Source organism: Zalophus californianus, chromosome 15, assembly GCF_009762305.2.
Source record: "Zalophus californianus isolate mZalCal1 chromosome 15, mZalCal1.pri.v2, whole genome shotgun sequence".
NCBI lineage: Eukaryota > Metazoa > Chordata > Mammalia > Carnivora > Otariidae > Zalophus > Zalophus californianus.
Genome location: NC_045609.1, coordinates 20,641,954 through 20,669,285, shown reverse-complemented (window position 1 = coordinate 20,669,285; position 27,332 = coordinate 20,641,954). Strand labels below are relative to the sequence as shown.

The 27,332-nt window shown below is 35.7% G+C and overlaps 1 protein-coding gene and 1 pseudogene across 2 annotated transcripts in view; both read right to left on the bottom strand.

The window, feature by feature from the left end:
- Positions 1 to 15,000, bottom strand: part of PHYHIPL (phytanoyl-CoA 2-hydroxylase interacting protein like) — a 91,214-nt gene extending 76,214 nt beyond the window's left edge. Inside the window, exon 1 of one of the 2 annotated variants that reach the window (XM_027596222.2) lies at positions 14,601 to 15,000. In XM_027596222.2, the coding sequence (XP_027452023.1) occupies positions 14,601 to 14,706 (106 nt within the window). In that variant the 5' untranslated portion in view covers positions 14,707 to 15,000. Of the gene's footprint in view, positions 1 to 8,484; positions 8,619 to 14,600 lie in introns of those variants that run through there. The other variant, XM_027596223.2, reaches the window with a different exon arrangement.
- Positions 15,001 to 23,290: 8,290 nt separating this feature from the next.
- LOC113920620 lies at positions 23,291 to 25,046 on the bottom strand (annotated as a pseudogene).
- Between the last annotated feature and the right edge of the window lie 2,286 nt (positions 25,047 to 27,332).

The following is a 27,332-nucleotide window of genomic DNA, read 5'->3' as shown; positions in this document are numbered from 1 at the left end:
TATACTATGGAAAAAATAGAAGCAAACTGATAAAATATGTAATATTTTAAAATAATTTATTTTTACTTATTGTAACAGATATATATGAATATGTGCTCTTTTTGAGAATCTTGGCTCAACATTTTATGATATAGCAATTTAAACAACCAGCTCTAAATCTGATTTAGATATCCGGTTTAAAGAGTTTCACAGTTGGAAAATAGATCACAAAAGAATGGGTACATCAGAATGGAGAAAGTACATCAATAGGTGTCTTATGAAACACTAATATTTTTCATTTCTCAATTCCATATACCAATTACATAAAGGTACCTCATGCACATTCAGTATACATGATAGTTTGATATACCTGATATTAATCTACATATGTAAAGATTAATCACTTTTTTTCTTATTTTAGCTGAGATAAAAATATAAATAGAAGTTCTATTACTTTCTTCCATGGCCTAACTGATTATATCCTGTGTGCTCACTGGGGTTCATACACAATATACCAATGGCATTTACATAACACTTTTGAAAGTTCTTGCATTATAAAAGTAAAGAATATAATTTCCCCATAAAATGTAGTACAGTACTACAGAAAAATAAAAATAAGCCATTTGCAGACCCTCAGTGATAATACAAGACAATAAAAGTCATTTTAAAAGCAATTAAAGTAGGGGCGCCTGGGTGGCTCTATTGTTAAGCATCTGCCTTCGGCTCAGGTCATGATCTCAGGGTTCTGGGATCGAGCCCCGCCATCGGGCTCCCTCATCGGCAGGGAGCCTGCTTCTCCCTCTCCCTCTCCCCCTGCTTGTGTTCCCTCTATCGCTGTGTCTCTCTCTGTCAGATAAATAAATAAAATCTTTAAAAAAATACAATAAATAAAAGCAATTAAAGTAAATTCTGGCACCAAAATAAATTATGATACCTATATTGTTAGTATAACAACATCACTCAGTACAAATGTTTTACAAAACTACTTTTTTAAAATAATTTTTTATTGTTATGTTAATCACCGTACATTATATCATTAGTTTTTGATGTAGTGTTCCATGAACAAAACTACTTTTTAATCTGACAAAAACTATTCTGTGTAAAATCATTTTACTCCTTTCTGTTTTCTTACACTACCACACTCAGCTTTCTTAAGAGTCATGTTTTACTTAAAAATAGTGCTTTTAACATTTCATAAGAGTTCTGTGTGCTCAAAGAAAAGGAAAAAAATAAAGAAATGTTGATAGAAAACTGGATAACAAGTTTGCAAACTCCTAGGTAAATGATACAAGTGCAACATTCAAAGAGTGCTTTTGAAATTTGTCAGCACAGGGCGCCTGGGTGGCTCAGTTGTTAAGTGTCCCACTTTGGCTCCCGTCATGATCTCAGGTTCCTGGGATCGAGCCCCGCATCAGGCTCCCCGCTCAGGGGGAAGCCTGCTTCTCCCTCTCCCACTCCCCCTGCTTGTGTTCCTGCTCTCGCGGTCTGTCAAATAAATAAAAAATCTTAAAAAAAAAAAAAAGAAAAGAAATTTGTCAGCACGATTACAATTTAGCTACACGTGAAATGGCCTGTAAATAGATGAAGCTAAAAATCTTTGAATTTCTAGTGTCTAATATATACTTCCCCTCATAAGAATTTCATAATTTAAGACACCATTATTTAAGACAATTTAGTTGGTATTACATTTCAGTGCCATTTTGCCTTTCTGTCAAATTCTTCTGCAGAAAACAATTAAGAATACTAGAGAAATGACAGAGAAACACTATGGTAGGGAAAATAATTATTCCTTAATTAATGTGTTTTGTAAGTTTAGATTTCATGCCAGGCTTTCTTAAAGCCCAGCATATCTACATTTTAAAGTGAAATGAAAATAAGTAAATACACACACATACATTATTTGTGCTAAGTAGCATCATGCATATATCCAGGGAAATAAAAGTTAAGATTTTCATTAAAACATTAATACATTATAATGACACCAAAAGGACTCCATCTGTCAGAAAAGTAAAATTATAAACTATTAATACTATAGGCAAAAGATGAAAAAAATTCTTGAAATGATTATGAAGTACAGTGAAGAAAAAGTTCATTGTTGATCACAGGAAGCTTTTAGAAATATTTGTGAGGATGTCAGAAATATTTATATAGAAGAAGATACACTTCTACAATATATGGTACAGAATAAAAATTCTGGTAGAGGTGGTTAGATTGTATTTGGAATATTTATCACTATTTCAACCTTGAATTTTATTACTGTAAATTGTATTACTAGAACTTGAACAAGTAAAGCTTTTAGCAAAACAAATAGAATAAACAGCAAATTCCAGAACCATTGTTTTTCAGTCATTAGGTTTTCCCTTTTTTTAAAATCACTAAAAATAACAACTAAAAAAGCCATATCAAGCCTCACAGAAATTAATATTGGATATAGTGAACTGCACTAGAAAAGGCCAATATATAAATAGGCTCAAACACTCAGATTTGAAAAAGTTATACAAAAACTGTATTTATTAAAAAGGAAGATTTGGGGCACGTGGGTGGCTCAGTCATTAAGCGTCTGCCTTCGGCTCAGGTCATGATCCCAGGGTCCTGGGATCCAGCCCTGCATTTGGGTCCCCACTCGATGTGAAACCGCCTCTCCCTCTCCCACTCCCCCTGCTTGATTTCCCTCTCTCGCTGTCTCTCTCTCTCTCTGTCAAATAAATAAATAATTTTTTTTTAAAAAGGAAGATTTATCTAAGCTTAAACACCAAGAATCTGCAAAACACACACACACACACACACACACACACACACACACACACAAATTAAGTGTAAGAAAGACTATGTCCTACTTAGGCTAGCAATTCAATAAAAACCCTAGGAAACATTCAAATTAGTAGATTCAAATCAAAAGAAAATCTTGGAAATATACATTCACTATGAAAGCCTTAGAAATAACTTTGGTGAAGATTTTAGTTTTTCTTTGAGCTCCAATGTCATTATTTTTCTGCTAATTTGAATTCCAACAGTTCGTTTATTTTATATACTGTAGACTATGTTGCCAAAGAGGGAAAAATTAATCTAGTATATTTCCATAGTAAACACAGATTATCATACAATTAATGGGAGAAATCTATCAATTACATGGGGCACCTGGGTAGCTCAGTCATTAAGTATCTGCCTTCTGCTCAGGTCATCATCCCAGGGTCCTGGGTTCGAGTCCCACATCGAGGGGGCACCTGGCTCCCTGCTCGGCGGGAAGCCTGCTTCTCCCTTTCCTACTCCCCCTGCTTGTGTTCCAACTCTCGCTCTCTCTCTCTGTCAAAAAAAAAAAAGATTTTATTTATTTGAGAGAGAGAGAGAGAGAGAGAACGAGCAGGGGTGGAAGAGTAGAGGGAGAGAGAAAGAAGCAGTCTCCCCACTGAGCAGGGAACCTGACGCAGGACTCGATCCCACAACCCTGGGATCACGACCTGAGCCAAAGGCAGACGCCCAACCGACCGAGCCACCCAAGTGCCCCGATAAATAAAATTAAAAAAAAAAAACTTGTACATCTCTATCAAGTACAGAGTTTAGGCCAACTGTATTTCTCCCATGTTAATTGCCTCATAATTTAACCACACCCTAGTCAAGTTTAATTATATCAAAAGTAATTAATTTTCAAATGTTCCTTTTAGACACCACAAATAAAAGAGACCAGCATTCAAATTTACTTACTCTAATGAGCAGTTCAACAATTTGACATGCGTCTAAAGGACTGACTAGAGGATGAAGTAAAGAAAACCTGACAAAGGAGAAACAAAAACCCAGAAAACCATCCTTATCCTCAAACTCCCTGCCTGTGAGACACAGATGGACATTTCTAACAGTCTTTTGGTCATTTCCATCTAGGTATTGCACAGGCATCTGAAACCTAATTTGTCCAGGAAAGGCTTTATTTAATAGCTTGTTATCAAAGCTACTCTTTCACATTCCCTCCAACCAACAAACTACTTTATTTACTGGTGTCAAAATACACCCAGTCTCCCAATTTGGCAAATTTAGCCATCAGCAACAGCTCCTTTCTTGTATCTCTTACTTCCAGTTTAATACTGCCAACAGATTTTTACGTTAGCTTTTTTCTGACATTTCTGACATTACAACAAATATGTTAAATTACTAAACTGTTACCAAAAAACTGAAATAAAACATTGGTAAATGTCTGAAAATAAGAGAATAAAAATTATCCATCACATATAGTTAATTAATTCAAATGTTGAGATTTTGTAAAATCTTTCTAATTTAAGTGGATGAGAATATGAATGTGGCAGATTTCTCCACTTACTTTTGTAGTAGTTTTTCAAACAGATAAATTTAAGAATGATAAAACAATACACAGTGGAGAAGAAAATTTTAATGTCTAAGTCAGCTTTTTAACTCATCATCAACTAATTGTCAGAAATAGTGAAAAAAAGGAAAGAAAAAAAAGAAATATTGGGACAACTACCTCAAGGAAAGTAGAAAAAATTTTTTAAATTTCAGGAGTGGTAGCTCCTATAAAAGCTATTGCCAGCTTATTAAGTAGTAATTGTTTACTAATAAGGACTGGATATTAAGATATTTCAAAATAGTTTATTTTTTTTATTTAAACATTTATTTATTTATTTGACAGAAAGACAGCAAGAGAGGGAACACAAGCAGGGGGAGTGGGAGAGGGAGAAGCAGGCTTCCTCCTGAGCAAGGAGCCAGATGTGGGACTCGATCCCTGGATCCCGGGATCATGACCTGAGCTGAAGGCAGACGCTTAATCATCTGAGCCACACAGGCACCCCTCAAAACAGTTTTAAGTAATCATATATAGACCATCATTTAAGTTGAAGCGTTGTTTGTTTTTTTACTGAGCTAATTATAATACTATGAATAGAAAATTTCAAAATTCATTTTTCATATGAAACTTAGGCAGCTATCCTGAAAAAAGATATAAATACTTCAAAAGAAACAACAAATTATTTATTAATTTAAAATCAGTTTGATAAAGATTTAAAATAGGAATACCATACCATTCAGTAATTCCACTACTGGGTATTTACCCAAAGAAAGCAAAAACACTATCTCAAAGATATATGCACACCTATGTTTATTGTAGCATTATTTATAATAGCCAAGATATGGAAGCAACCTAAGTGTCAATCAATAGATGAATGGGCAAAGAAGATGTGATATATACATACGAGTATTACTCAGCCATAAAAAAGAATGAGATCTTGCCATTTGCTACACCATGGATGGACCTAGAGGATATAATGTTCAGTGAAATAAATCAGAGAAAGGCAAATACTATATGATTTTACTTATATGTGGAATTTAAAAAATAAAACAAATGAATAAACAAATAAAAAGCAGAAACAGAACCATAAATACAGAGAACTGATGGTTGCCAGAGGGAAAGAGAGTATAGGAATGGGCAAAATGTGTGAGGGGAGTGGGAGGCACAAGCTTCCAGTTATGGAATGAGTAAGTCATGGGGATGAAAGTTAACAGCAAAGAGTATATAGTCAATGGGATTTGTAATAGCATTGTATGGTGACAGATGGTAGGTACATTTGTGGTGAGTATAGCATAAAGTATAGGGTTTTGGAATCACTATGTTGTTCACCTGAAACTACTGTAACATTGTATATCAACTATACTTCAATAAAAATGGAAAAAAACCTTTGATAAACATCTTTCAAATATAATGAGCAAACGAACTTGATTATTTAGCTCTTTAATAAGCTGAAGAAACTCAATTTGATAATACAGTCACAATATTACCAAGCTTATAAATGCACATAAATTGTCAGTAATGAAACTGATCCTTACAATTAAGATTAATCATGCAAGTAAAATAAATTTAACTGCTCTGAAATTTTAAGAGATCAGCACACAAAGGTATGAGCTTTAAAAAAAAAAGTTACCAAAAATAGCTCAGAATATTATAAGATACATTATTTTCTCACTGAACAGTGAAAAAATGAACTGACTGATGAACAGAGTCCATCACTTCCCTCCAAAAGGAACACTTACTCTTTGATTCAACTTGAAAAAAAAAATCTTACTATTTCTACTTAAGTCTGAATCAGTTTATTTGAAGAGTATCCTGAGAAAGAAAAATGAACTTAAAAACTTTAGCAATTGTCACTACTTATTTGTGTGAACCAGAATTTCCTAGGCATAATGCAATAAAAATAAAATACAGAAATAAAGTGGATGTTGAGGCTGATATAAAATAGCAACTTCCAAGTATAACTGCTAATTTTAATTTCTCACTACACTCATTGACTGAATTTATTGAAAAATGCTGTTAAGTTTGAAATTACAGGATAGATGTACACTAATTAAAAGCTATTTTTACTTGTTAGAGTTCTGCAAAATGTTAAAAAAAAGTTCTCTAAAAATTAGAAAATTTGAAATCTACTAAAAAGATTTCAAACAAGATAAATCGAAACTCCTAATCATGGCATAAGCTAGTTAGCCCTGACTAGTTTTCAGTTTACTTTCCTACAAGGAACACTATTTTTTCCAATAATACTAAATGCCATGTATTGCTAGACCATGCATGATTTTATGTCTTTATATATGCTCTTATCTCAACCAGAAATGCCCTTATCCCACTTCTCCTGGCAAGTTTTTATTTTTCTTTTAATATACAGGAAAAAACGTTGCTTCCTCTGTAAAGCCATCTTGAGAGACTCAAGACAGAATTAACTACTTTCTCTTCTACATTCTATTATATTATTACATGTTATTATACTTATCTATTTAAATTTATTGTCTCCCTAAATGCCAGCAAATCCTTTAAATGCAATGATCCAAGTTACATTCATTCTTGGATCCTTTTTTTTTCCTGTTCTTAACACAGACCCTAAAGTTGGAATACATCCATAAATAAACAGAAAAAATTACATGCAAGTAGAAGAACAAAAGGAAACAATCAAACTGATTAAGTTTAGTACCAAAAAATTAATCATTGAACAAGAATAGAATGGCACTATCTTCCAGCCATTATACTCAAAGTGTGGTCTACAAACTATTTACCAGGCTCTGATGAGATAAATATAAAAATTACAATTAAGAATCTGGAAACTTTTATAGGAATTTGACAGAGATTTTTATGTTTGTTGAATCTTTTAGGATCTTTTAAATTTCATTTTCTAATAATTCATTTTATTATATTTTTGTGAAGTATCAGCCAGTGATAGATTAAAATACTGAAAAAAAACAAAATACAGATAGATTGAGAAGCCTTACATTAGATTGTGGAAGACAGAAAGATGAATAAGACCTTGACTCTTTAAAAAAAAAAAGACCTTGACTCTTTTTCAATGAGGATTTGGTTTACAAGGAAAAATATGATATATACATAAATTGTTGCAGTATGTATCATAACTATCCGTATTTCTCAAAGCTCACATCATCATCTTTGACACTTCAAAACCTTCCTATTGATAGAATTATAACTGTGCCTGGAAATACTAATGCATAACTAGTATTTCTTTCTAAAGTTACTTATATGAAGACTAGATTTTAAGTTAAAATCAGGGCTTGTTCTTTCACTGCCTATCAGACCCAAAGGCATCTTTGACACCTCCATACAGAGCTGGGCAGCTTTCTACAGCTCTCTGCCTGACCTACCGTATCTCAAAACCCCAGTAATATATAAAAACAGAGTGATTATACAATTTTTGTCAGAAACTCTTCCTCAGTATTTTCAAGATTTATTAATCTTTACTAATAAAGATTAATTTTCTCAATCCTCTATGCTAGGAGTTGGCAAACGTTTCCTGGAAAAGACCAGATAATAAATATTTTAAGGTTTGTAAGCTATATGGTCTATTGTCACAGCTACTCAGCCTTTGAAGCAAGAAAGCAGCTACAGACAATATATAAACAGATGAGCATGGTTCGGTTCCAGTAAAATTTTACTTAGAAAAACTGGCAGTAGGTTTTCAGTTTGGCCCAAGGACTGTAACTTGTTGATGTCTCTTCTCTATCATAGGTATAACTTTAAAATCAATCATTAAGATCCTATCATTTAGTAATATTAAAAAACTGCCATTCTTGTTTGCATTTATCAACTTTTAAAATTTTAAAGACTGACAGATTTACCAACACTCAAGTTTATAAAAGAAAAGACTTTTTTCAAGAAAATCAAAGTAAGTATATTGAAAAAATTTTTGTGCTTTGTCTTTAATGGCATATGTCTAGGGAAGCTACAAGCTTTTCATACTATTATTAGATAGCAACACTCCCACCGGCTATGGAAAACAAAAAGACAGATTTATTTACATTAGTTGCCACAACCACTACAACAAACATCATATAAGCAAAAATATCCACAGAAAAGCCCTTTTAAAATGAACTACAAACTTGGCAAATAGTTATAATATCACAAACAAAACTAAATACAATACTATTCAGAGTTATGATGCTTTTTGTTTAACCCACATCTATGGAGTAACTTCAAAATCCTGGTATCTTGTCTACCTTTTTTTAACAAACCTGGAATGTAGATTTATTTCATCTTTAGGGTTCAAAGTTGGCCTTCTCCAGCATGTAATCACTCCTTTCCTTTAAGGGGTGAGATACAAAGCTGATCAGAAGTCACTCTAAAACTGAAGTCAAACCTTAATCATCCCTTTTCCTCTTAAGTTCTAGTATCCCCTGTGGAATATATTGTTCTATGAACAATTCTCTTTATCATTCTAGAACTCTTTTCCCCAGAACATAAGAGGAATTGTCAAATGTTTCAGTTTCCAAGGAAGTCTCTTACTGTTAGTTTCCAAATGTCTTAATATAAATGTTCTTTTTACTTTACTTCTGATTTCCCAGACTTAAAATCCTAAAATTACTCCTTATCACTTTTCATATTGCTTGAAAATTCAATCACAAAGTTTGTAATTATTTTTGGATTTCTTTTACACCTTTGCCACTCACTATCTTTCCATAAACAGAACATGCTAATACTGCCTACCTATTTTTTCCTGTTGAAAACTTTTCAATGTTTCTATACGCTTCTACGAGAAGTCTTCCACAAATACTGATTTTACTTCCCAATATATGTGTATAAAATACAGCCTGCTTAAAAAGACAATTTAACCACTGTGTAATAATAATAAAATATGTTAAAAGATATTAAAGAATAAGGCAAATGCTTTAAAATAGTAAAAACAGAATTTAAATAACAGTAAAAAGATTCTTACAGAGAAATTTAAGAGAAGTGGAAAATAAACCCAAGAAACAGGCAAATGCTGTAAGGAAAAACTAAAATGCATTTACTAAGGGCAGAGAAGGAAAATCGGAAACTAGAAGGATTATACTTACTGCAGAAATTGATATAGCTGCTGTTATTTCTGAAGTCCAAGATAATATATAAAAACAATCAGTAAACTATATTCACATAACGTTAAGGAAAGATCAAAGTTGGGCCTAAATGAGGGGGAATATCAGCAGTGAGAAACCAAGCAACTTAGAAGTTGTCTAGTATTCTATAGAGTGAATTTCTGACTGGCTTACTTTGGCAACAAAGCAAGTTGCCAGTGTTACTACTTATAACATCAGTTATTCTACCACTGGAGGGAGTCTGGTCACATATCCTTTGATGTGACTTTTACTCTAATAACTTCATTTTCTCTGGGAATGAATTAGAACCCCTACCAAGAATATGAATTGGTTTAACATAATCTGATGACTTTAAAGCTTTTTGTTTCTTTTAGTTTGTCTTTTATTTTTGTTGTGTTCCATACTCACTAAGTAAAAATTTACAGCATCTCTATAGTCATATCTGGGTCAAAGAAATGAATCCAGAGGTCACATGTGCTGGTACATATCTATCCTTAGAATAAAAAATCATGAAGAGAAAAATGTTAAATCAAGAACAGAAGGTTCTGATACAAATACCTACCCAAAGCAATTATCAAGGTCACAAGGCACATGAAATGCAGCAAACAGCAGGTTTGAAGTAGAAGCTGAAAAGAGCTTCTAGGATTAAGGCTGACAAGGATATTATTGATGGGATAGATAAATATAAGCAAAAGATACAGTACTGTAACTGTGGTTTAAAGTTAACTATTTTTTTAATTGAGAATTTTGTTTCCATTGTCTACTCATGAAGTTGAAGTGACATAAGAAGGATTTACTAAGGGGCGCCTGGGTGGCTCAGTCGTTAAGCATCTGCCTTCGGCTCAGGTCATGATCTCAGGGTCCTGGGATTGAGCCCCGCATGGGGCTCCCTGCTCTGCGGGAAGCCTGCTTCTCCCTCTCCCGCTCCCCCTGCTTGTGTTCCCTCTCTCGCTGTCTCACTCTCTGTCAAATAAATAAATAAAATCTTAAAAAAAAAGAAGGATTTACTAAGTAAACAAAACACAACTGAAATGAAAAACAAAGATCTAAACATTGGACCAAAATAAATAAATAAATAAATAAAAACAAGAACTCAAGAAGGTATGTGGAGAATAATAGTCCTTTACAATAATAATTATTCTCCATTTTGTGTCAAGAATTATAAGAAATGATAGAAAATACTCATGTAATTATTTTAAAAATCCTACAGGATTGACATTATTATACCCATTTTACATGAGAAAGCTTAAAGCTAAAAACAGGTTAAGTAATTTGCCTAATGTAATATATCTATCAAGAGCCAATATTCTGTCAGAGGTCTGTCTCATTCTAAAATGCTATTGCCACTGTGGCATATAAATGTCAGTGAGACAGAGCAGTGACTACCTTGTGTTTTTGTACTATTAAAGGTAACAGTTATGGGTACTCTTCCTAGATGTCTGCTTCAGAAAATGTCATTAAGGATTATCTAGTACAGCACTGTGCTAACTAGTAAGCATTTTTGTGTTATAGTTCCAAAGTTAAAATTTGTTTAATTCACATATCAATAAGCATAAAAAAGTCACAACTGATTTATAATTTAAGTAGATACGATAAAGTCAAAACTAAAAGGAATTTATCTTTTTTCAATATAAAAAACCTTTTTTTCTTTTCCTTCATAAAACTATTGTTAGACACAAAGACACAGAAATCTGTCAGGTTCTCTCTGCAATTTCCTTAAAATGTATTCCCTTGCTGAGTAGCATCATAAACTCCATAAGCCGTATCTAGGCAGTCATAAAATAATCATGGAAATAATACTTGTTAAACGTAGGAAGCCTTAGGGGTGGATTTAAGTGCTATACAACAAATTAATTTTGTATTTTCTCCCTTGCTATTATAACAAGAGTGCAGGGAGCTTGGATGCATGTAAAACAACATATACATAAATCTTTCCCTTTCAGTAAGGAAAGAAAGCTTCGAGATATCTATCTATCTATCTATCTATCTATCTATCTATCTATCTATCTATCTATGCATGATTTTAAGAAAAATGAAGAGAAGTAGAAGTAATGTAGAATTCTGTGTGTGGGGTTGGGTGCTGTTCTGTCTTGTTACAGGTCAATTAGGGTCTGAAGTATCTATGTGAAGAAACAAACTGGAAATGGGTCCCCATATTATCAATGCTTCCTGATGAGCAATTAATGTTTTTTTTTTTCTTCAACTTCCTTGGAAAATCTACAATTAAAGTAGATCATATGCACAACTTGAGGATATTTCAGCAGAGATAGAGGAACAGAAACACTCTTCTACTTGAAACAGAGATTACAGAAAGAACTAGATCTACAGCACCTATTCAGAGGTTTCCTAATAGAAGTCCATCAGAATCCTCATTTTGAACTACAAGTAACATGTAGGCAGAGACCATATATTAGCAACTAAAGCACACATGCTTAGGATAAAAGTATGAAGTGCAGAAGAATCCTCTTGCTTAATTAAAAAATTCAATTATATGACTGCTTGGATTCTATTCCAAATTCTTCCAACTGTTAAATACTTGGAGAAACTATGAAAAAAAGGAAACACTGTGAATTATTGCTAATTATGTAAACGGATTAATTTATAAGAAAATAGCAAGTGAAAGAAAAAATATACAAGAGCCAAGGAAACATAAGAAAGATACAGTTTACCAGCAGCTATAACTTAGTTGATAAAATATATAAAACATTATAAAATTAAAAACATCTATAAGTGAAGAGAAGAAAAGGAAACATATATTTAACAATAATATTACATTTTCTCCTATTCTATTTTATCTACTTCCAAGAAATTTGTGCTCATTTTTTTCCAACACCAGATTAATAGTAGAATAAAGTAAAGAGAAAACAAAATAAATTTCTATGATCATAAAACTATGAAAATTTATCACTTTTTATGTACTCAAGCATATAACAGATCTTCTGGCACATCCTAATCTTTCTATTATATATTTACAGAAGCAAAATAATAAGACCTGAGAGGAAGTGAAGGGAGTAAATAATATCTAGTTGAATATTTCTCACTATAAGATTATGATAAATAAGTTCTGCTTGACAAACTTAATGCAACACTTAAAATTTAAAATTTAAAATAAACATATATTTTGGAATTGACATGTAGAGTCACAAAATAAAAAGTTAGACATTTAATAACATCTCCATACAAGCTATTCCTAATTTTTACATATTTTAATAGAAGAGTTAGCTCTTTGTATTTTTTGATATATTTTATAAAATGAAACCCTATTAATCTATGTTGAATCATTAGAAGTCTTCAAATAAGTAATTTTTATAGATACTGCTAAGTGCCAGCACCCCCCATTAAATGTTACATAATTTTTTTCATTTTGCAGTATTCATAATGAAAACTGAAACAACTAAAAAATATTACCAAAAATAAAATAGCTACTACTCTACAAGAAGAGACCACATAAATGCAGCACTAGTTTTTGTTACTCTGTTAATTCTGTAAACTTCATAAAAAAGAAAAACAACTTTATTTTCCCTAATATCTTTGAAAATGTGGTAAATGCAATTTTAAGTATTAAGATTATGGGGTTCTGAGGAGTAACTATGAATTGCCTATTTCCAATAACTACAGTAATAAGCTTTAGATAAATCACTGAAGTAAATGAAGGTGAAATATACTTTTACTAGATTCTTGGTTTTCTGTCAAACCATCTAGGAAAATCCAAACATTTACAATGGTAACACCAGAAAAAGTCATCTCACAAAAGCATAAACTAAAACCCATACAATTGCCTACGTGGTATATTAAAAATAATCTCTATAGTCTAATAATGCAAGTTTATATATGGAATACCAAAATGGTTACTTTATTTTTTAGATGTCATAAATATGTGCACCTATTACTATGGTGACCTAAGGATAAAGGAATTATAAACAGCTTTTGCAAGAGTATTTATTTATCAATACTATACCTTTTCCAGAAATTATTTAAAGTGGCTTTGGCTTCAAAGGTCAATTATTCTGTGTCCTAAATTTATTAATAAACAGAAATTCAGTGTTCAGTTGACCTAAACTATACTGCAGAGCAACGCCTAATCAAGTTATCTAAATGACTTTAGAAACAAGACCTTTGCTCTCTATTTGGATAATATACTGATAAATTTCATGGCCTTATTGTGAGCACACTAGTATTTCTACATAACCCTGGCTAAAAAATATATTTAAATTATCGTCTCCATATACTGTTAATCACTGATTCCATTTATAGCCAAAAGTGTTCAGGGTCATTTTGACAACATGTAAATGGTTTTTCCTTTGTCAGATGTTCAATTTTACAATTATCTGGCCAATCAACTACTAATCATATGACTCTTTTACAAATGAAGTTTTGTTCCACATCAATGAAATAGAACTGACTCTTCAACTACTCCAAATAACACAGAAGCACTACAAGCTACCCATATTGCACACAGTACTAGCTCATCTCTTTAACGCTCAAACCTGTGTTCAATCGCTTCCTTCTTTAGGAGACTGCCAACTTTAACAATAGATTAAGCTATATAATATCAAGACACAATGGTGAGTACTCGCCACATATTCTGTACCACAGCAGATATATTAGGCCACTTCTTCACCGATTTTTGAGTTTCTGAATCACAGCCCCAAACCACGAAGCTTGTGGCTATCCTTGGTGCTGAAACGCACTCCCTCCCACCCCACCCCCCGCGCCCCTTCACTGAAAAAACCGTCATCCCAATCCCTATTTAAGAGCATAAAAAGATTAATGAACTTGGGGGGTCTGAAGAGGGGAGGTTTAAAAAAGGAAATGATAAGTTTCTGGGCTGAGAGTGCTAACTAGTGTGAGCGGGTGGAAAGAAGGGGTACTAAAAACACCCAGAGGGCATTTCCCCTTCGGTTCCGGTAGACCCTGGAAACCCGGACTGCGGCACCATCGGAAACGCCTCGTCCCGGGCAGGAGCGGCAGGCGGGAACGGCGTCCTCGCCCGGGCAGCGACTCCGCGCCGGGGCCAGGCGGGCGAGGACGCCGAGGGGCGCCGCTGCGGGAGACTAACGCGACTTTCCGCGCCAACGAGCGAGCCCTGGGGTCCTTTTGTTTCTAGCGTCTGAGGGGAGGGCGGATGAGCGGAGAGGATCCCCACCTGTATTTATTTGTATGGGTGGACAACAAAAGACCCTGATGCCCGGGTGAGCAGGGTCGGCCGAGTCGGGGCGGCCGCGGCGCCTGGCCACGGGCTCGGCCCCTTTCCTCACAGCCCCCGTCGCTCTTACCGTCCCGGTCGCACAGCTGAATGGCCTCCAGGCTGAGGTTTTTGATCACCTCCTCACAGGGGCTGGTGGGGCTGTTGAGGGTATGATCCAGGCGCGGCACCTCCATTTTTCCAACTCCCTTCTCAAGCCCGCCTGCTTCGTATCCAGGCTCTCTCGGTGGACCGGGTGGGAGAGAAGGGCGGGAAAGGGCAGGGAGTGGCGGAAGGAGGGGAAAGAGGCCTGGGACGCGTCTCCGTGGGACCGAGGCTAAGCCTCCGGGCTAGAGAGCCGCGGCCGAGGCGACGGCCGTGACAGGAGCTGCGGGGAGTGTGAGGCTCGGAGAGACCGAGAGGGACCCGGCGCGAGAGCGGGAGGCGCGCGCTCCCGGCGGGGAGGGGACGCGGCGCGCGGGGAGCGTGAGGGAGAAGGCGCGGCGCGCGCACGCGCGCGAGAGGACGCGCCCACCTGCTGGCGCGCGGCGCTCCTCCCACCCAGCCCTTCCACGCGCACGCGCCCCCTGCTGCCCTGGCGCCTCAGCCCCCGCTACCCCCGCGCGGAGTGTCGTACGGCATGAGCGCCCGGAAGGCGGCGGGCGGTTGGGCGTGTGGCGCGCTGGCCTCGCCTTCTCTTCTGGTGAGGGTGGTTTGGCGTCCTTTCCCTCGTCATAGGGTCAGTCGGACCCAGGTTGGCACTGGGGAGTCTGCACGGGGAGGTGAGAAGAAGCAGATTGGTTTTTATGAAGGACTGGAAAAATATGGGTCCAGATCCTTTGGATCCTTGTTTCGGAGCCCCCGGGCTGCCTTACCCCTCAAGGTCTCGAGCTACTCCCCTCCAGGCCCCTGTTTGCTCAGCCAGGCATTCCTCGGGAACAGCTGCGTCCCTGTGAGAGAGGAGTGGATTAACTGAGAAGTGGCAGGGTTTACGGACAGAATTTTGGTCAACCCGAAGGAGGGGCAAACATGGGAATTCAGAACTGCCAGAAAGGTGAGGGAATGAGGAGATGCCAGTCAGCCTGCTGGAAAAGCAGCGCGTGGGCTTCGGGGCTGACAGCCACTAATCTTTCAGCCTTCGCAGTCTAGCTTGCTTGCTTGCTTGCTTGCTTCATTCATTCATTCATTCATTCATTCATTCATTCAACAAATAAGTATTAAATGTTTATTCCGTGCGGGGCATTGTTCTAGGCGCCAGTGAAAGGCGGGAAAAAAACAGTACCTGACCTCATGGATATGGAAACATCCTTTTCTAATGGAAAATCTTCCTCAACTTACCTTAAATTTGTCTGCCCATTCTTCTTAATGGCATTTAGTATTCTGCAATGCACTTAGTGGAGGTGAAAATGTTTTTAAAATAAAGTAGATATAGGTCACAGCCTTTTGACCTCTCTTGCCATTTGCTTCTTTGGAATAGTTTTTAGTCGTGTTGCTATCTTAGAATCAAAATAGTGCCTGCCCCACTCTCTTCTTTTTTTAGTGTATATGCTTGTTGGAAATTAAAGTTCCTTTTTATGTATTTTCCAATTTCAAACATAAATGTTATCCAATAAAGTAACAATTTACATACAGATTGCTATATGCTATCCTTTCCAGTCACATCCTTCTAGCCATAACATGACTAAATCTAGTTAATTGAAGCCTCATAAAACAGAAGGACCAGCTTAAGGTAAAATAAGCCTGTGAGAAAACTTGGCACAACTGCAAGTTGATAAAAATTAGTGGAAGATAATTGGGTATCTTAAAGTGAAATGTCCTCATTATCAACTTGGGTATTAATGAAGATGGATCTCCTTCTTGTAGTTTAAGAGAATTCTTGTGTCAAGGTAGGGGTGTCCCCAAGGAGATGATAAATTATTACTTGTCAAGAAATATGAAAAGATGGCACTTATTGGTGAATTTCCTGTGTTCTAAAACCTGGTTCTGGAGGAATAGAAATTGATACTGTCAGCTGAGCCACAGTGGGTTCACATTTACAAATTTCAAAAGGAACTGTGTAAACTAGATTACCAATTTATTGATTTACAGGTGAGAAATATAAACTCATATATATAATTAAAGCTATAATTCACACAAATATTTGTTAAACACCTGCTATATCCATGGACAATATGCTAGATGTTGGAAATTTTGAGTTCAAATCTATTAAGAAACACAGACATTGAAAAAGGAAAATTATAATGAGTGTTATGAAAGAGGAATCATGGGAACTTGTGAAGCACACGCAGGGGTCCTAACCTTGTCTGGTTAGTAAGGAAAGCCTTTAAAAAGATTATTTAAAAGGAACAGGAAATTATGAAAGGCTCTAAGTGGGAAGTTAGCATGATCAGATTCGTAGGCCAGAATATCTGTATAATGGGAAAAAGGGATAATGTTTTAAGAAATATTAATGTGCATTTGGGTATAAGACCTATTCAATCCAAGGCATCTTTCTGCTAAGGATTTAGATTATTACATAAGAAATACAAAAGAAAGAGTTAATATTTCACTTTTGACATTCAGCATAGGATTTTTTTTTTTTTAGCAAATTGTTAGGCTTCAAATCAAGGCATTGTAGAAAGATAAAATATAGATATGTTTATGGTTTAACGTACCAAAGCTAGGCCTAGTGGTCAAAACAATACAGTTTATCCCAGAGTGAAGACAAGATATCCCAGTCCATGATAAAGGCTTAGGCCAGAGATTGGTATAAGGAAGATGGTGGCTATGAGGTAGTTAAACTAGAGAAAATTCTTTTCTTTTTGGTTCAGAGAATGATGGAAAAGAGGTAGAAGTGCTAGAGGATGGCAACCAGCAATATTTTTACTCACTCGTACATTGAGGATGTGAGATGAGGGATTGTGGCTCTAGAAATACCCAGATAGGTATGGGAAAACTCAAGGACAGAGAAATTTCTGCCCTAGTTCTTAGATCTTTGGGATGATATCACCTGGCCAGGTTCAAGTAACCTTGAACAAAACATCTAGTTAGGCAGAGGAAGGGCAGGAATTTACTTTCCAAAACTGCTAAAAGTTCCTGTATACTCAGAAGGTGGTTGAGTTGAGATCTAGTCAACCTGCTGTGAAGCCTGATTTTAAAATGCAAGGTAATACTCTAGCAAAAACTGCAGAATGGAGCTTCTAAACTAGGGATGTCTAAAGTATTAAAAAAGATGAGACTTGTCAGTCTTAGAGATGGCTACCAGGCCCTCACCAAACTGAAAAAATACAGACCATGAGTTTCTCTAGCCACCAACTTCAAGTGAAAGGTCAGAAGCAATTAGGCATGCAAGGGATGTCACCCCAGAGACCAGAGGAGGCAAAACACATTACTCAAATCCTGTGACCCTTTGTCCCAGTGCTTCAGGGTAATGGAACCTCTCCTGTACTGATATCCCCAAATACCGTCTGAAATAAGGTAAAAACCTGAAATAATGAGGATCTTACCTAAAAAGATGGATTTTACTCTAAAGGGATAAATAAAATACTGATTAAAAACTGATTGAATCTAGGTTCCTGGATTACACTAAAAATACATTATTTACCTTCCCCTTTATATTAGTGAATGAGATTTCATGAAGATGACCAAATAAATTTTAAGATAAAATGAAAATTCTGCCTTTTCATATCTAAGTTGTAGTGTGAGTAATTGCAATCCTCACACACTTACATCATTTGTTAGCTTGAGGTCGACACTATTACAGCCAAAATCCTACCATTCAAGGTCCAACTCAAATGGTACATACTCTATAAAGATTATTCCTTATGCCAAAAATCTCTTTTTGTTTTATTTCCATGGGGCTTTATTTGTATTATCTACAGACATAATCACACTCTGATTTGCAAATTATTAGTATATGTGAAGAATCAGACTTTGAAAAGGACCTTAAATATGTCAATGCAATCCTGCACCCAATGTTGAAGCCCCTGACAAGAAGTTGTCTATCTTTTAATATAGAGTAAATTAAAATCCTCATGAAATAATCTTACTCATTCTGAACCCAAATATGCCTCCTTTGAGGTCAATACAAGGGCCTTCATTTTCTCCTCTGTTAGTCATACACAATAATGATAATCCTTCTGCTGCTGCCCAGGCATATTCAATTTTCTGGCTAAATACTCCTAGTTCTTCCAAATATTTCTGATATTACATTCCTTTGAGTCCCTCTACCACTTTGGACACTCTCTTCTGGATAGATCTAATGTTTTCTAAGAGTCCATCGGTGAACACACCTATGATGTGGAGAGATATTAAGAATATAAAGGGAAACAAGCAGTCTATCACCATCTTTGCTCTATATGCCAGACATCTTATATCACAGCCCAGGAGCACATTAGCTTTCCTGACAGAGATATCAATCTGCTTACACATCTTGAGCTTGCTATCATGTAAAACCTATACTTCTTCCCTGAACAGTTCTTATTTCCCCTGTGATGTAAATTTTAAGCACATACTATAGTATTTGCACAGAGAAGATAGTACAATTTGTTGAATTGTTTGATTGAACTTCAGTACTTTGAATGTGTTTAATTATATTGCTGCAACTGCCTAGAATTTTATCAGAGCCAAAGAAAAACTAGGTTACAAAGTCCTTTCAGTGAGCTTGTAAGTGCAGAGGTCATTCTTATATAACCCACAGTCTTAGGTACAACCCAGGTTTTTATGGCTAGGCAGAAGGCAAAGAGCGAGAACCAAAACCATAGGTAGAAGCAAACTCAAAAAAAAAAAATGCTTAGTAAATGAAGGAGTGTTTTGTTTTGTTTTGTTTTCCCTCTCTAATGGTAATAACATTACCATGACTTTTCCTAAGCCCTTATCAATGGTAGGGGAAAATAAAACTCATGATTGACAAAGTTGAAAGCAACTCAATCTGAATTCTTTATCCTGACTCAAGTTGACTTGTATCTGGACTTGTGAAAATCAAATGACATAATACATAGACAAGTGTTGTATGAACTATAAGGCATCTTATAGAGTTAGAACTTAGTGTTATTATGGAACACTAAGAACACCATTAAGAAAACATATCTGATCAATTTTACAGTACAGATTTCTGGAAATATTTTAATAGCTATTTAAAAACATTAAGAAAAAATTAAAAAAATAAAAATATTAAGAACTTCCATATTTAGAATAGCTTTATGGTTTAGTGTATGAGTCCCTTATAAATTTTGTCACATTATGTTTGCTTTTGGTTCTATCTCATGATAGATTTTTGCCAAGCCCATAAGCAAATATTCAATTTTGAATCTCTCCCGAGTATTTGATTTCTACATCTCTAGTTCTATATCACCAAACGCTGGTGAGAGGTGGTGGAGATCTATGATGACTTGGTCCAAAATTTATGCTATTAAAGTTAAGCTTGCTTGAAAATTTAACTATCACAGACTGTTTCTCTTTGAAACCCCCCGTTCTCTCACTTTCAAAAGATGATCTCTTTCTTTTTCCTGGAAAAAGCAATAAAGGCAGAGTGAAGTTTCTCATTTGTCCTTATCATTAGCTCAGTAGGTCCTCGTAAAACTTGCTACTTTTCTTTCCCTCATCTGTACTTTCCACTCAGTGCCTGTCTAATGCAGAATAGAGTTGTTAGTTTCTTATTTTTACCTCCTCTAGCTGCTTCAGTCTTTTTCTTTCCTCTCTTTTTTATCTTTAAACATTGCCAGATCTCCTTGATTTTAAAAAATTATCTTATTTGAACCAAACAGTTACTATTTTAACTTCTTAATATTCTAAGGTATGTAAGAAACCCATTATAAATTATGCAGTGCTACAAAACTGTTATTCATTGCTTCCATTTCCTTTTAATCTTCACACAATTTATCATCTGTCTCCACGACTGATTCTTACTCTTCAAATGTCATCTTTGGATTTGGTGAGATTTTTCACATCACCAACATACAGGCCTTTTATCATCTGCATCCTCTTTGATATTTCAGCAGTTTATTTCTGCTGAACTTCTGTAGCACTGAGCTCTACTGGATCTCTTCCTACATGTGTGCTTAATGTTTATCAACTCTAGCTTCTAAGCTGCCCTCTTGAGTGTAGGTGTTCTTTAAAGTTCAACCTCTGACATTATGTTCTTCCCTGTTTAAAGCCATTTCCTCTGAGAATGCATGCATTTCCATGAATTTTAATGTCTTTTTAATGTTTAAATTCTCACCTTTATCGTCAAATCCCTATTTCATGTCCCCAACTATAAACATAAGTCATTACCCTACTTCCAACTAATGAACATTTTTATTTACATTCCAATAACCACTTCTAATTAATCAATTCATTCCCCAAACTGGTTGCTTTTTCTAATTTTTCCCCATTATAGTGACTGGCAGCTGTATCCTCTTAGTCACCCAGTCACCCTGCTTTCTGATTTTCTCTTTTCCTCTTTAAATCAAACTATCCTCAAAACAATTAAAATTTTGCAATATATCATGGACATTTTTCCCCACTAAGTTACAGGTGCTACTATTACATTTAGGTTTTCATCATTTTAACCAGATTATTGAAATTACCATGTACATAGTCTTCCTACCTCCTTTCTTTAATCTGCTACTAAGATCAACCCACTAAAACATTTTGTTAATGAGAGCTTGCTCAATAAATTACAATGGCTACCTATTTTGGTTCTATAGTTAATGGTGAGCTACTGAAGCTTTTTAAGCAGGTATAGACAATTGTAAAGTAGTAGTATGTGATTAATCTTCCCATGTTTCATAGGATGAATGGAATGGAGGACGACAGGAGTTTAAGAAATTATAATACAGACTAGAACAGTAGAATTGGGAGTTGAAAAGAAACAATGAGAGAATGATGTTACACTGCTGGGTTTCTGAGATTATTTAAAATCACAAAAAGAAGTCCTTTAATATTTTGATATTTTAAAAGATTGATTTGTTCATTCATAATACTAATGGTTATATACTAAAAATATTAACACTATGGTATAGCATCACATGGCATAAGAAGCATGCAAAATTCATTGTTACACACTTTTTCCATGTTTAAAATCCATAAGAGACTCTTAACTGTAGGAAACAAACTGAGGATTGCTGGAGCGGAGGTGGATGGGGGGATGGGGTAATTGGGTGATGGGCATAAAGGAGGGCACATGATGTAACGAGCACTGGGTGTTATAGGCAACTGATGAATAACTGAACTCTACCTCTGAAATGAATGATACACTATATGTTAATTAATTGAATTTAAATATTTATTTAAACTAATAGTTATTTTCCAATGATATACAAGTAGATTAACCTTAAGGACTAAAGCAACATCTAGTCTTTATATTTGTGGGTAAACACAGCTCAACTAAAATGGCTCCCAGAATAGCATGTCTTGTAATACCTTCTGCTGTCTTGTAATACCTTCTGCTGTCACTAGTCAAAATTTAAAAGGAGTTGGTGTTAGGGGAAAGAAATCTTGGGAGGGATGGAGAAGAAAGAATTTCTCCATAGATTGAACCTCTTTTATTGAGAGCCTTTTTTCCCTTCTCTGGTCTTTCCTCTTCTCTTCACTACAGTAGAGTATTTTCAGAATGTGTTCAAGTACATAACCGTCCCTAACTCCATGTCAGGGAATCTTGAAAATAAATTATATATGGTGAGCAATTATAAGTATAGCTGACAGCCACAATCATTTTGCCACAAGTTCCAGGTTGTTCTTACCTTCACAGATATATCTTTCTAGTTTTGAGTTTTTCACAAGGCTCGAAACAGATTCACTTACATCTTTACATTATTGGCAAACAAAATCTTTAGTCTACTCCCCTCGAACATAGCTCAAAATAGCTCTCCTGAAACCCTGATCTCATTAGTTTCCCCTTAAATCTATCCACAGAAATTTCCTGATGAATCATTTTTCTAGGATTTTTATCTCAGCAGATATAGAGCTGTGACTTTTATGATTTATACATTTTGGTTTCCCAAAGTTCTTTCTAAGCTAAAAGAAATACCTATAGGATCTCTAAAAGTCCTCTAATTTTTCTGAACATCTAACTTTCTCTCAAATTTACTGTAACATCACTGATGTTACAGTAGTTGACATGTGCCATACATGCATTAGCATGATAAGAAGCCCTAATTTAACAACCACATCTTATCTTGAGACTTTCTCTGTAATATTTGTGTAAACAAAACTACCACATTGCATTCAATTGGAGTTTAGCTTTCCTGACTCCATCCAAACTAGGCCCGCCCCAAGATCCATAATGTGAAAAACTTCAGAGTGGGGTGAGGCTTATTAAAGAGATTACTTAGTCAATAACATCCACTGAATGATGATTCAATGCTATGTATGTATGTATGTACGTATGAAATCAATACACATTATTGAGTGGCCATTAGGTTTTCTTTGATGATACAGAGAGAAACTATCCATGCTAATATCTCTCCCTACCCCGAGTTATTGCTGTTATCCTAGAATGTAGATAAATAGAGTTGTTTCCATTTAACTAATTTTATCAAGAGGAGAAGGCATCATAAAAATTAGCACAGTAGCTATTCACAAAGGGGCTTCAACTAGAAATAGTGAGGGCCACAAGATACCTCGGAGATATTGCTGGTATGTTTCCAGACCACCACAATAAAGGGGATATTGCAATAAGGCAAGTCAAATTAGTTTTTGGTTTCCCAATGCATGTAAAAGTTATGTTTCCACTATACTGTAGTATATTAAGTGTGCAATAGCATTATGTCTAAAAAATGTACAATACCTTACTTAAAAATTTCTTACTGCTCAAAAATGCTAACCATAATCTGAGCTTTCAATGAGTCATAATCTTTTCATTGGTGGAGGATCTTGCTTCAATGTTGAGAGCTACTGACTGATCAGGGTGGTGGTTGCTGAATGTTGGGATGGTTGTGGCAATTTCCTAAAATAAAACAGGAGTGAAGTTTCCCACATATATTTACTCTTGCTTTCACAAACCATTTTTCTGTGGTGTGCATTGTTGTTTGATAGCATTTTATCCACAGTAGAACTTATTTCAAAATTGGAGTCAATCCCCTCAAACCCTGCTGCTACTTTAGCAACTAAACGTATGTAATATTCTAAATCTTTTGTTGTCATTTCAACAATTTTCACAACATCTTCACCAGTAGATTCCATCTCAAGAAACCACTTTCTTTGCTCATCCATAGAAAGCAACCCTTTATCCATTAAAGTTTTGTCATGAAATTGCAGCAATTCAGTCCCATTTTCAGGATCCCTTTCTAGTTCTGGTTTTCTTGTTATTTCCATCACCTCTGTAGTTATTTTCTCCACTGAAGTGTTGAACCCCTCAAAGTCATCCATGAGAGTTGGAATCAATTTCTTCAAAATCCTCTTAGTGTTGATATTTTGACCTCTTCCCATGAATCACAAATGTTCTTAATGGTATCTAGAATGGAGAATCCTTTCCAGAATGTTTTCCATTGACTTCACCCAGATCTATCTGAGGAATCACTATATATGGCAGCTATAGCTTTATAAAATGTATTTCTTAAATAATAAGACTTGAAAGTCAAAATTACTCCTTGATCCATGGGCTGCAGCATGAGTGTTGTATTAGCAGCCATAAAAGCAGTATTAATCTCATTGTCCATCTGCATTAGGGCTCTTGGATGACCAGGTGCATTATCAATGAGCAGCAATATTTTGAAAGGAATCTTCTTTCCTGGGCAGTCGGTCTCAACAATGGGCTTAAAATGTTCAGTAAACCATGCTGTAAACAGTTGTGCTGTCATCCAGGCTTTGTTGTTCCATTTATAAAGATAGGCAGAGGAGATTTAACATAATTCTTAAGGACCCTAGGATTTTTCAGAATAGTAAGTGTGCATTGGCTTCAACTTCAGTCACCAGCTGTGTTAGCCCCTAAAAAGAAAGTCAGCCTGTCCTTGGAATCTTTGAAGCCAGGCTTTGACGTCTATCTATGAAAGTCCTAGATGACATCCTCTTCCAATAGAAGGCTGTTTCATCTACATTGAAAATTTGTTGTTTAGTGTAGCCACCTTAATGAATTATCTTATCTAGATCTTCTGGATGATTTGTTACAACGTCTACATCAGCACTTGTTTTTTCACCCTAAACTTTTATGTAATGGAGACAGCTTATTTCTTAAACCTCATGAACCAACCTCTGCTAGCTTCAGACTCTCCTTCTATAGCTCCCTCACCTCTCTCAACCTTCACAGAATTGAAGAGAGTTAGGCCCTTGTTCTGGATTAGACTCTGATTTAAGGGAATGTCATGGCTGGTTTCATCTTCTATTCAGACCGTTCAAATTTTCTCCATATCAGCAGTAAGGCTGTTTCACTTTCTTATCATTCATGTATTCACTGGAATAGCACTTTTAATTTCCTTCAAGAACTTCTAAAGAAAAATGCAAAGAGCATTCCCATCTTGGCTAACTGTGGCCTATCTCAACTTTTGACATGCCTTCCTTACAGCTTAATTATTCCTAGCTTTTGATTTAAAATGAGAGATGTGCAACACTTCCTTTCACTTGAACACATAGAGGTCATCGTAGGGTTATTAAATGACCCAATTTTAATCTGTCTGTGTCTCAGGGAATAGGGGGTCCTAAGGAGAGCAAGAGAGATGGGGGAATGGCTAGTCCGTGGAGCAGTCAGAACACAAAACATTTATCCACTAAGTTTGCCTTCTTATATAGGCATGGTTTGTGGCACTCTAAAATGATTACAATAGTAATATCAAAGACCACTGATTATAGGTCACCATAAAAATATAATGATAATGAAAAAGTTTGAAATACTGTGAGAATTACTAAAATGGGACATGGAGACATGAAGTGAGCAAATGTTGGAAAAATGGTGCTAATAGACTTGCTTGAGGCAGTGTTGCCACAAGCCTTTAATTTGTAGAAACTGTAATATCTGCAAAGCACCTTCTGTTCTTCCTAATAAAAGTGTCATCATTAGGACACATATATGAGACTCCTTGTTGTTGCAATATATGTTCACTTTCATTGTATAATATTCATAAAGGTGTTAAATACTTCAAAAATGGAAAGATTTATTTTTACTACTGCTTTTCCTGTGTTTGAAACTTCTCCACAAAAATTAAGCCAAGTTGTATGTGAATATGTCTAGCAACTACAAATCTATTTCCTCTTGAGGTAGGCTGTTCTATCTACAGAGAGCTCAGGAGTCAACATTATATGGAATCAAAAATTTTCTCCCACTGTTATCTTGGAGACACAGAGAACAGTTAATTCTTCTTCACATGACAGCCATATATAAATGATTCAAAACATTGTATCTCTCCTGATTCATCTTTTCTCCAGTCTACCTCTTCCCAAACACCACAGCTTCCTTCAAAGGATGAGTCCTTGTTTTCCTCTGAATATGCTCTAAAATTATAGATTTCCCTCCTAAAATATAATGTCCAGAACTGATTTGGGTCGTCTTATGACAATAGAGCAACTCATCTGAACTGTTTAATTATAAATAAGTACTTTTATATAAATTGTCAGTTGATTCACATTAAAAATGTCCTTTGATTATTTGATAGAAAATGGCTATTCACATTTATAAAGTCCTTCACAGTAACTTTCATTTATTATTCTTCATGACAACCTTCTTAAAGTTTTGTATTTCTTTTTTTTAAGATTTTATTTATTTATTTGAGAGAGAGAATGAGAGATAGAGAGCACGAGAGGGAAGAGGGTCAGAGGGAGAAGAAGACTCCCTGCTTCTTCAGGGAGCAGGGAGCCCGATGCGGGACTCGATCCTGGGACTCCAGGATCATGACCTGAGCCGAAGGCAGTTGCTTAACAAACTGAGCCACCCAGGCGCCCTTAAAGTTTTGTATTTCTAAGCTGAAAGAAATGCCTACAGGTCTCATTTTTACAAATCACAGATGATATTAAAACTAATTATGCATAACATCAAAATGGAATAACTACTACTGTAGTGTAGCTACATTTTATGTTGTCTCTTGATTACTCTATGGTCCTTAAGATATGTCAGGATATATCATGAAGCCTGATAATAAGATTTTCTATTTATGATGTGTCATATAATCGCAAAGTATCTGTGGATTCACACATTTTGCGGGACAGATCATGGGCTAATCTTCCATGGTGTGGAAGCTGTTGACAGTTCATGAAATGCAATAAAGAAGCCTTATTTCAGATATTCACAGAACAAACCTCACAGCCTTATAGGGATTTATTTGGTGATGCCATAATGATAAGGGAGATTATTTCTTTGGTCTCTCGTGTGACACCTATTTTATTACAGCATATCCTACATTGCATTTACTTTTTTTTCCCACAAAAATGTTGTTCAGCTAAAATAATGATTTGACTGTTTAGGATACAACAAAACTGAGTAATAAAGGACCCTTAATCAAACATAGGGAGGGGCACCTGGGTGGCTCAGTCAGTTAAGCATCTGGCTTTTGATTTGGGCTCAGGTTATGATCTCAGGGTTCTGGAATCAACTCCTGCATCAGGCTCCATGCTCAGTGGGGAGTCTCCTTCAGATTCTCTCTCTCTCTCTCCTTCTGCCCCTCTTCCCTTGCATGCGTGTGTGTGCGCTCTCTCTCTCAGATAAAAAAATAATAAATCTTCAAACATAGCCCGAGACAGACTATGTGTACAGAGATACTACATAGACAGTAAGCCTACAGAAAATATCCTAATACTCCAAGGTACCATACTGATACAAATATCAAGTTAAATTAAAAACTATCACCTGACAAAATTCAGCTTTTAAGACAGATTAGGCACAATTAGTTTCTTTCTTGCCACACTTTACATTCTGTTGCGTTGGTTTCTTTTTACA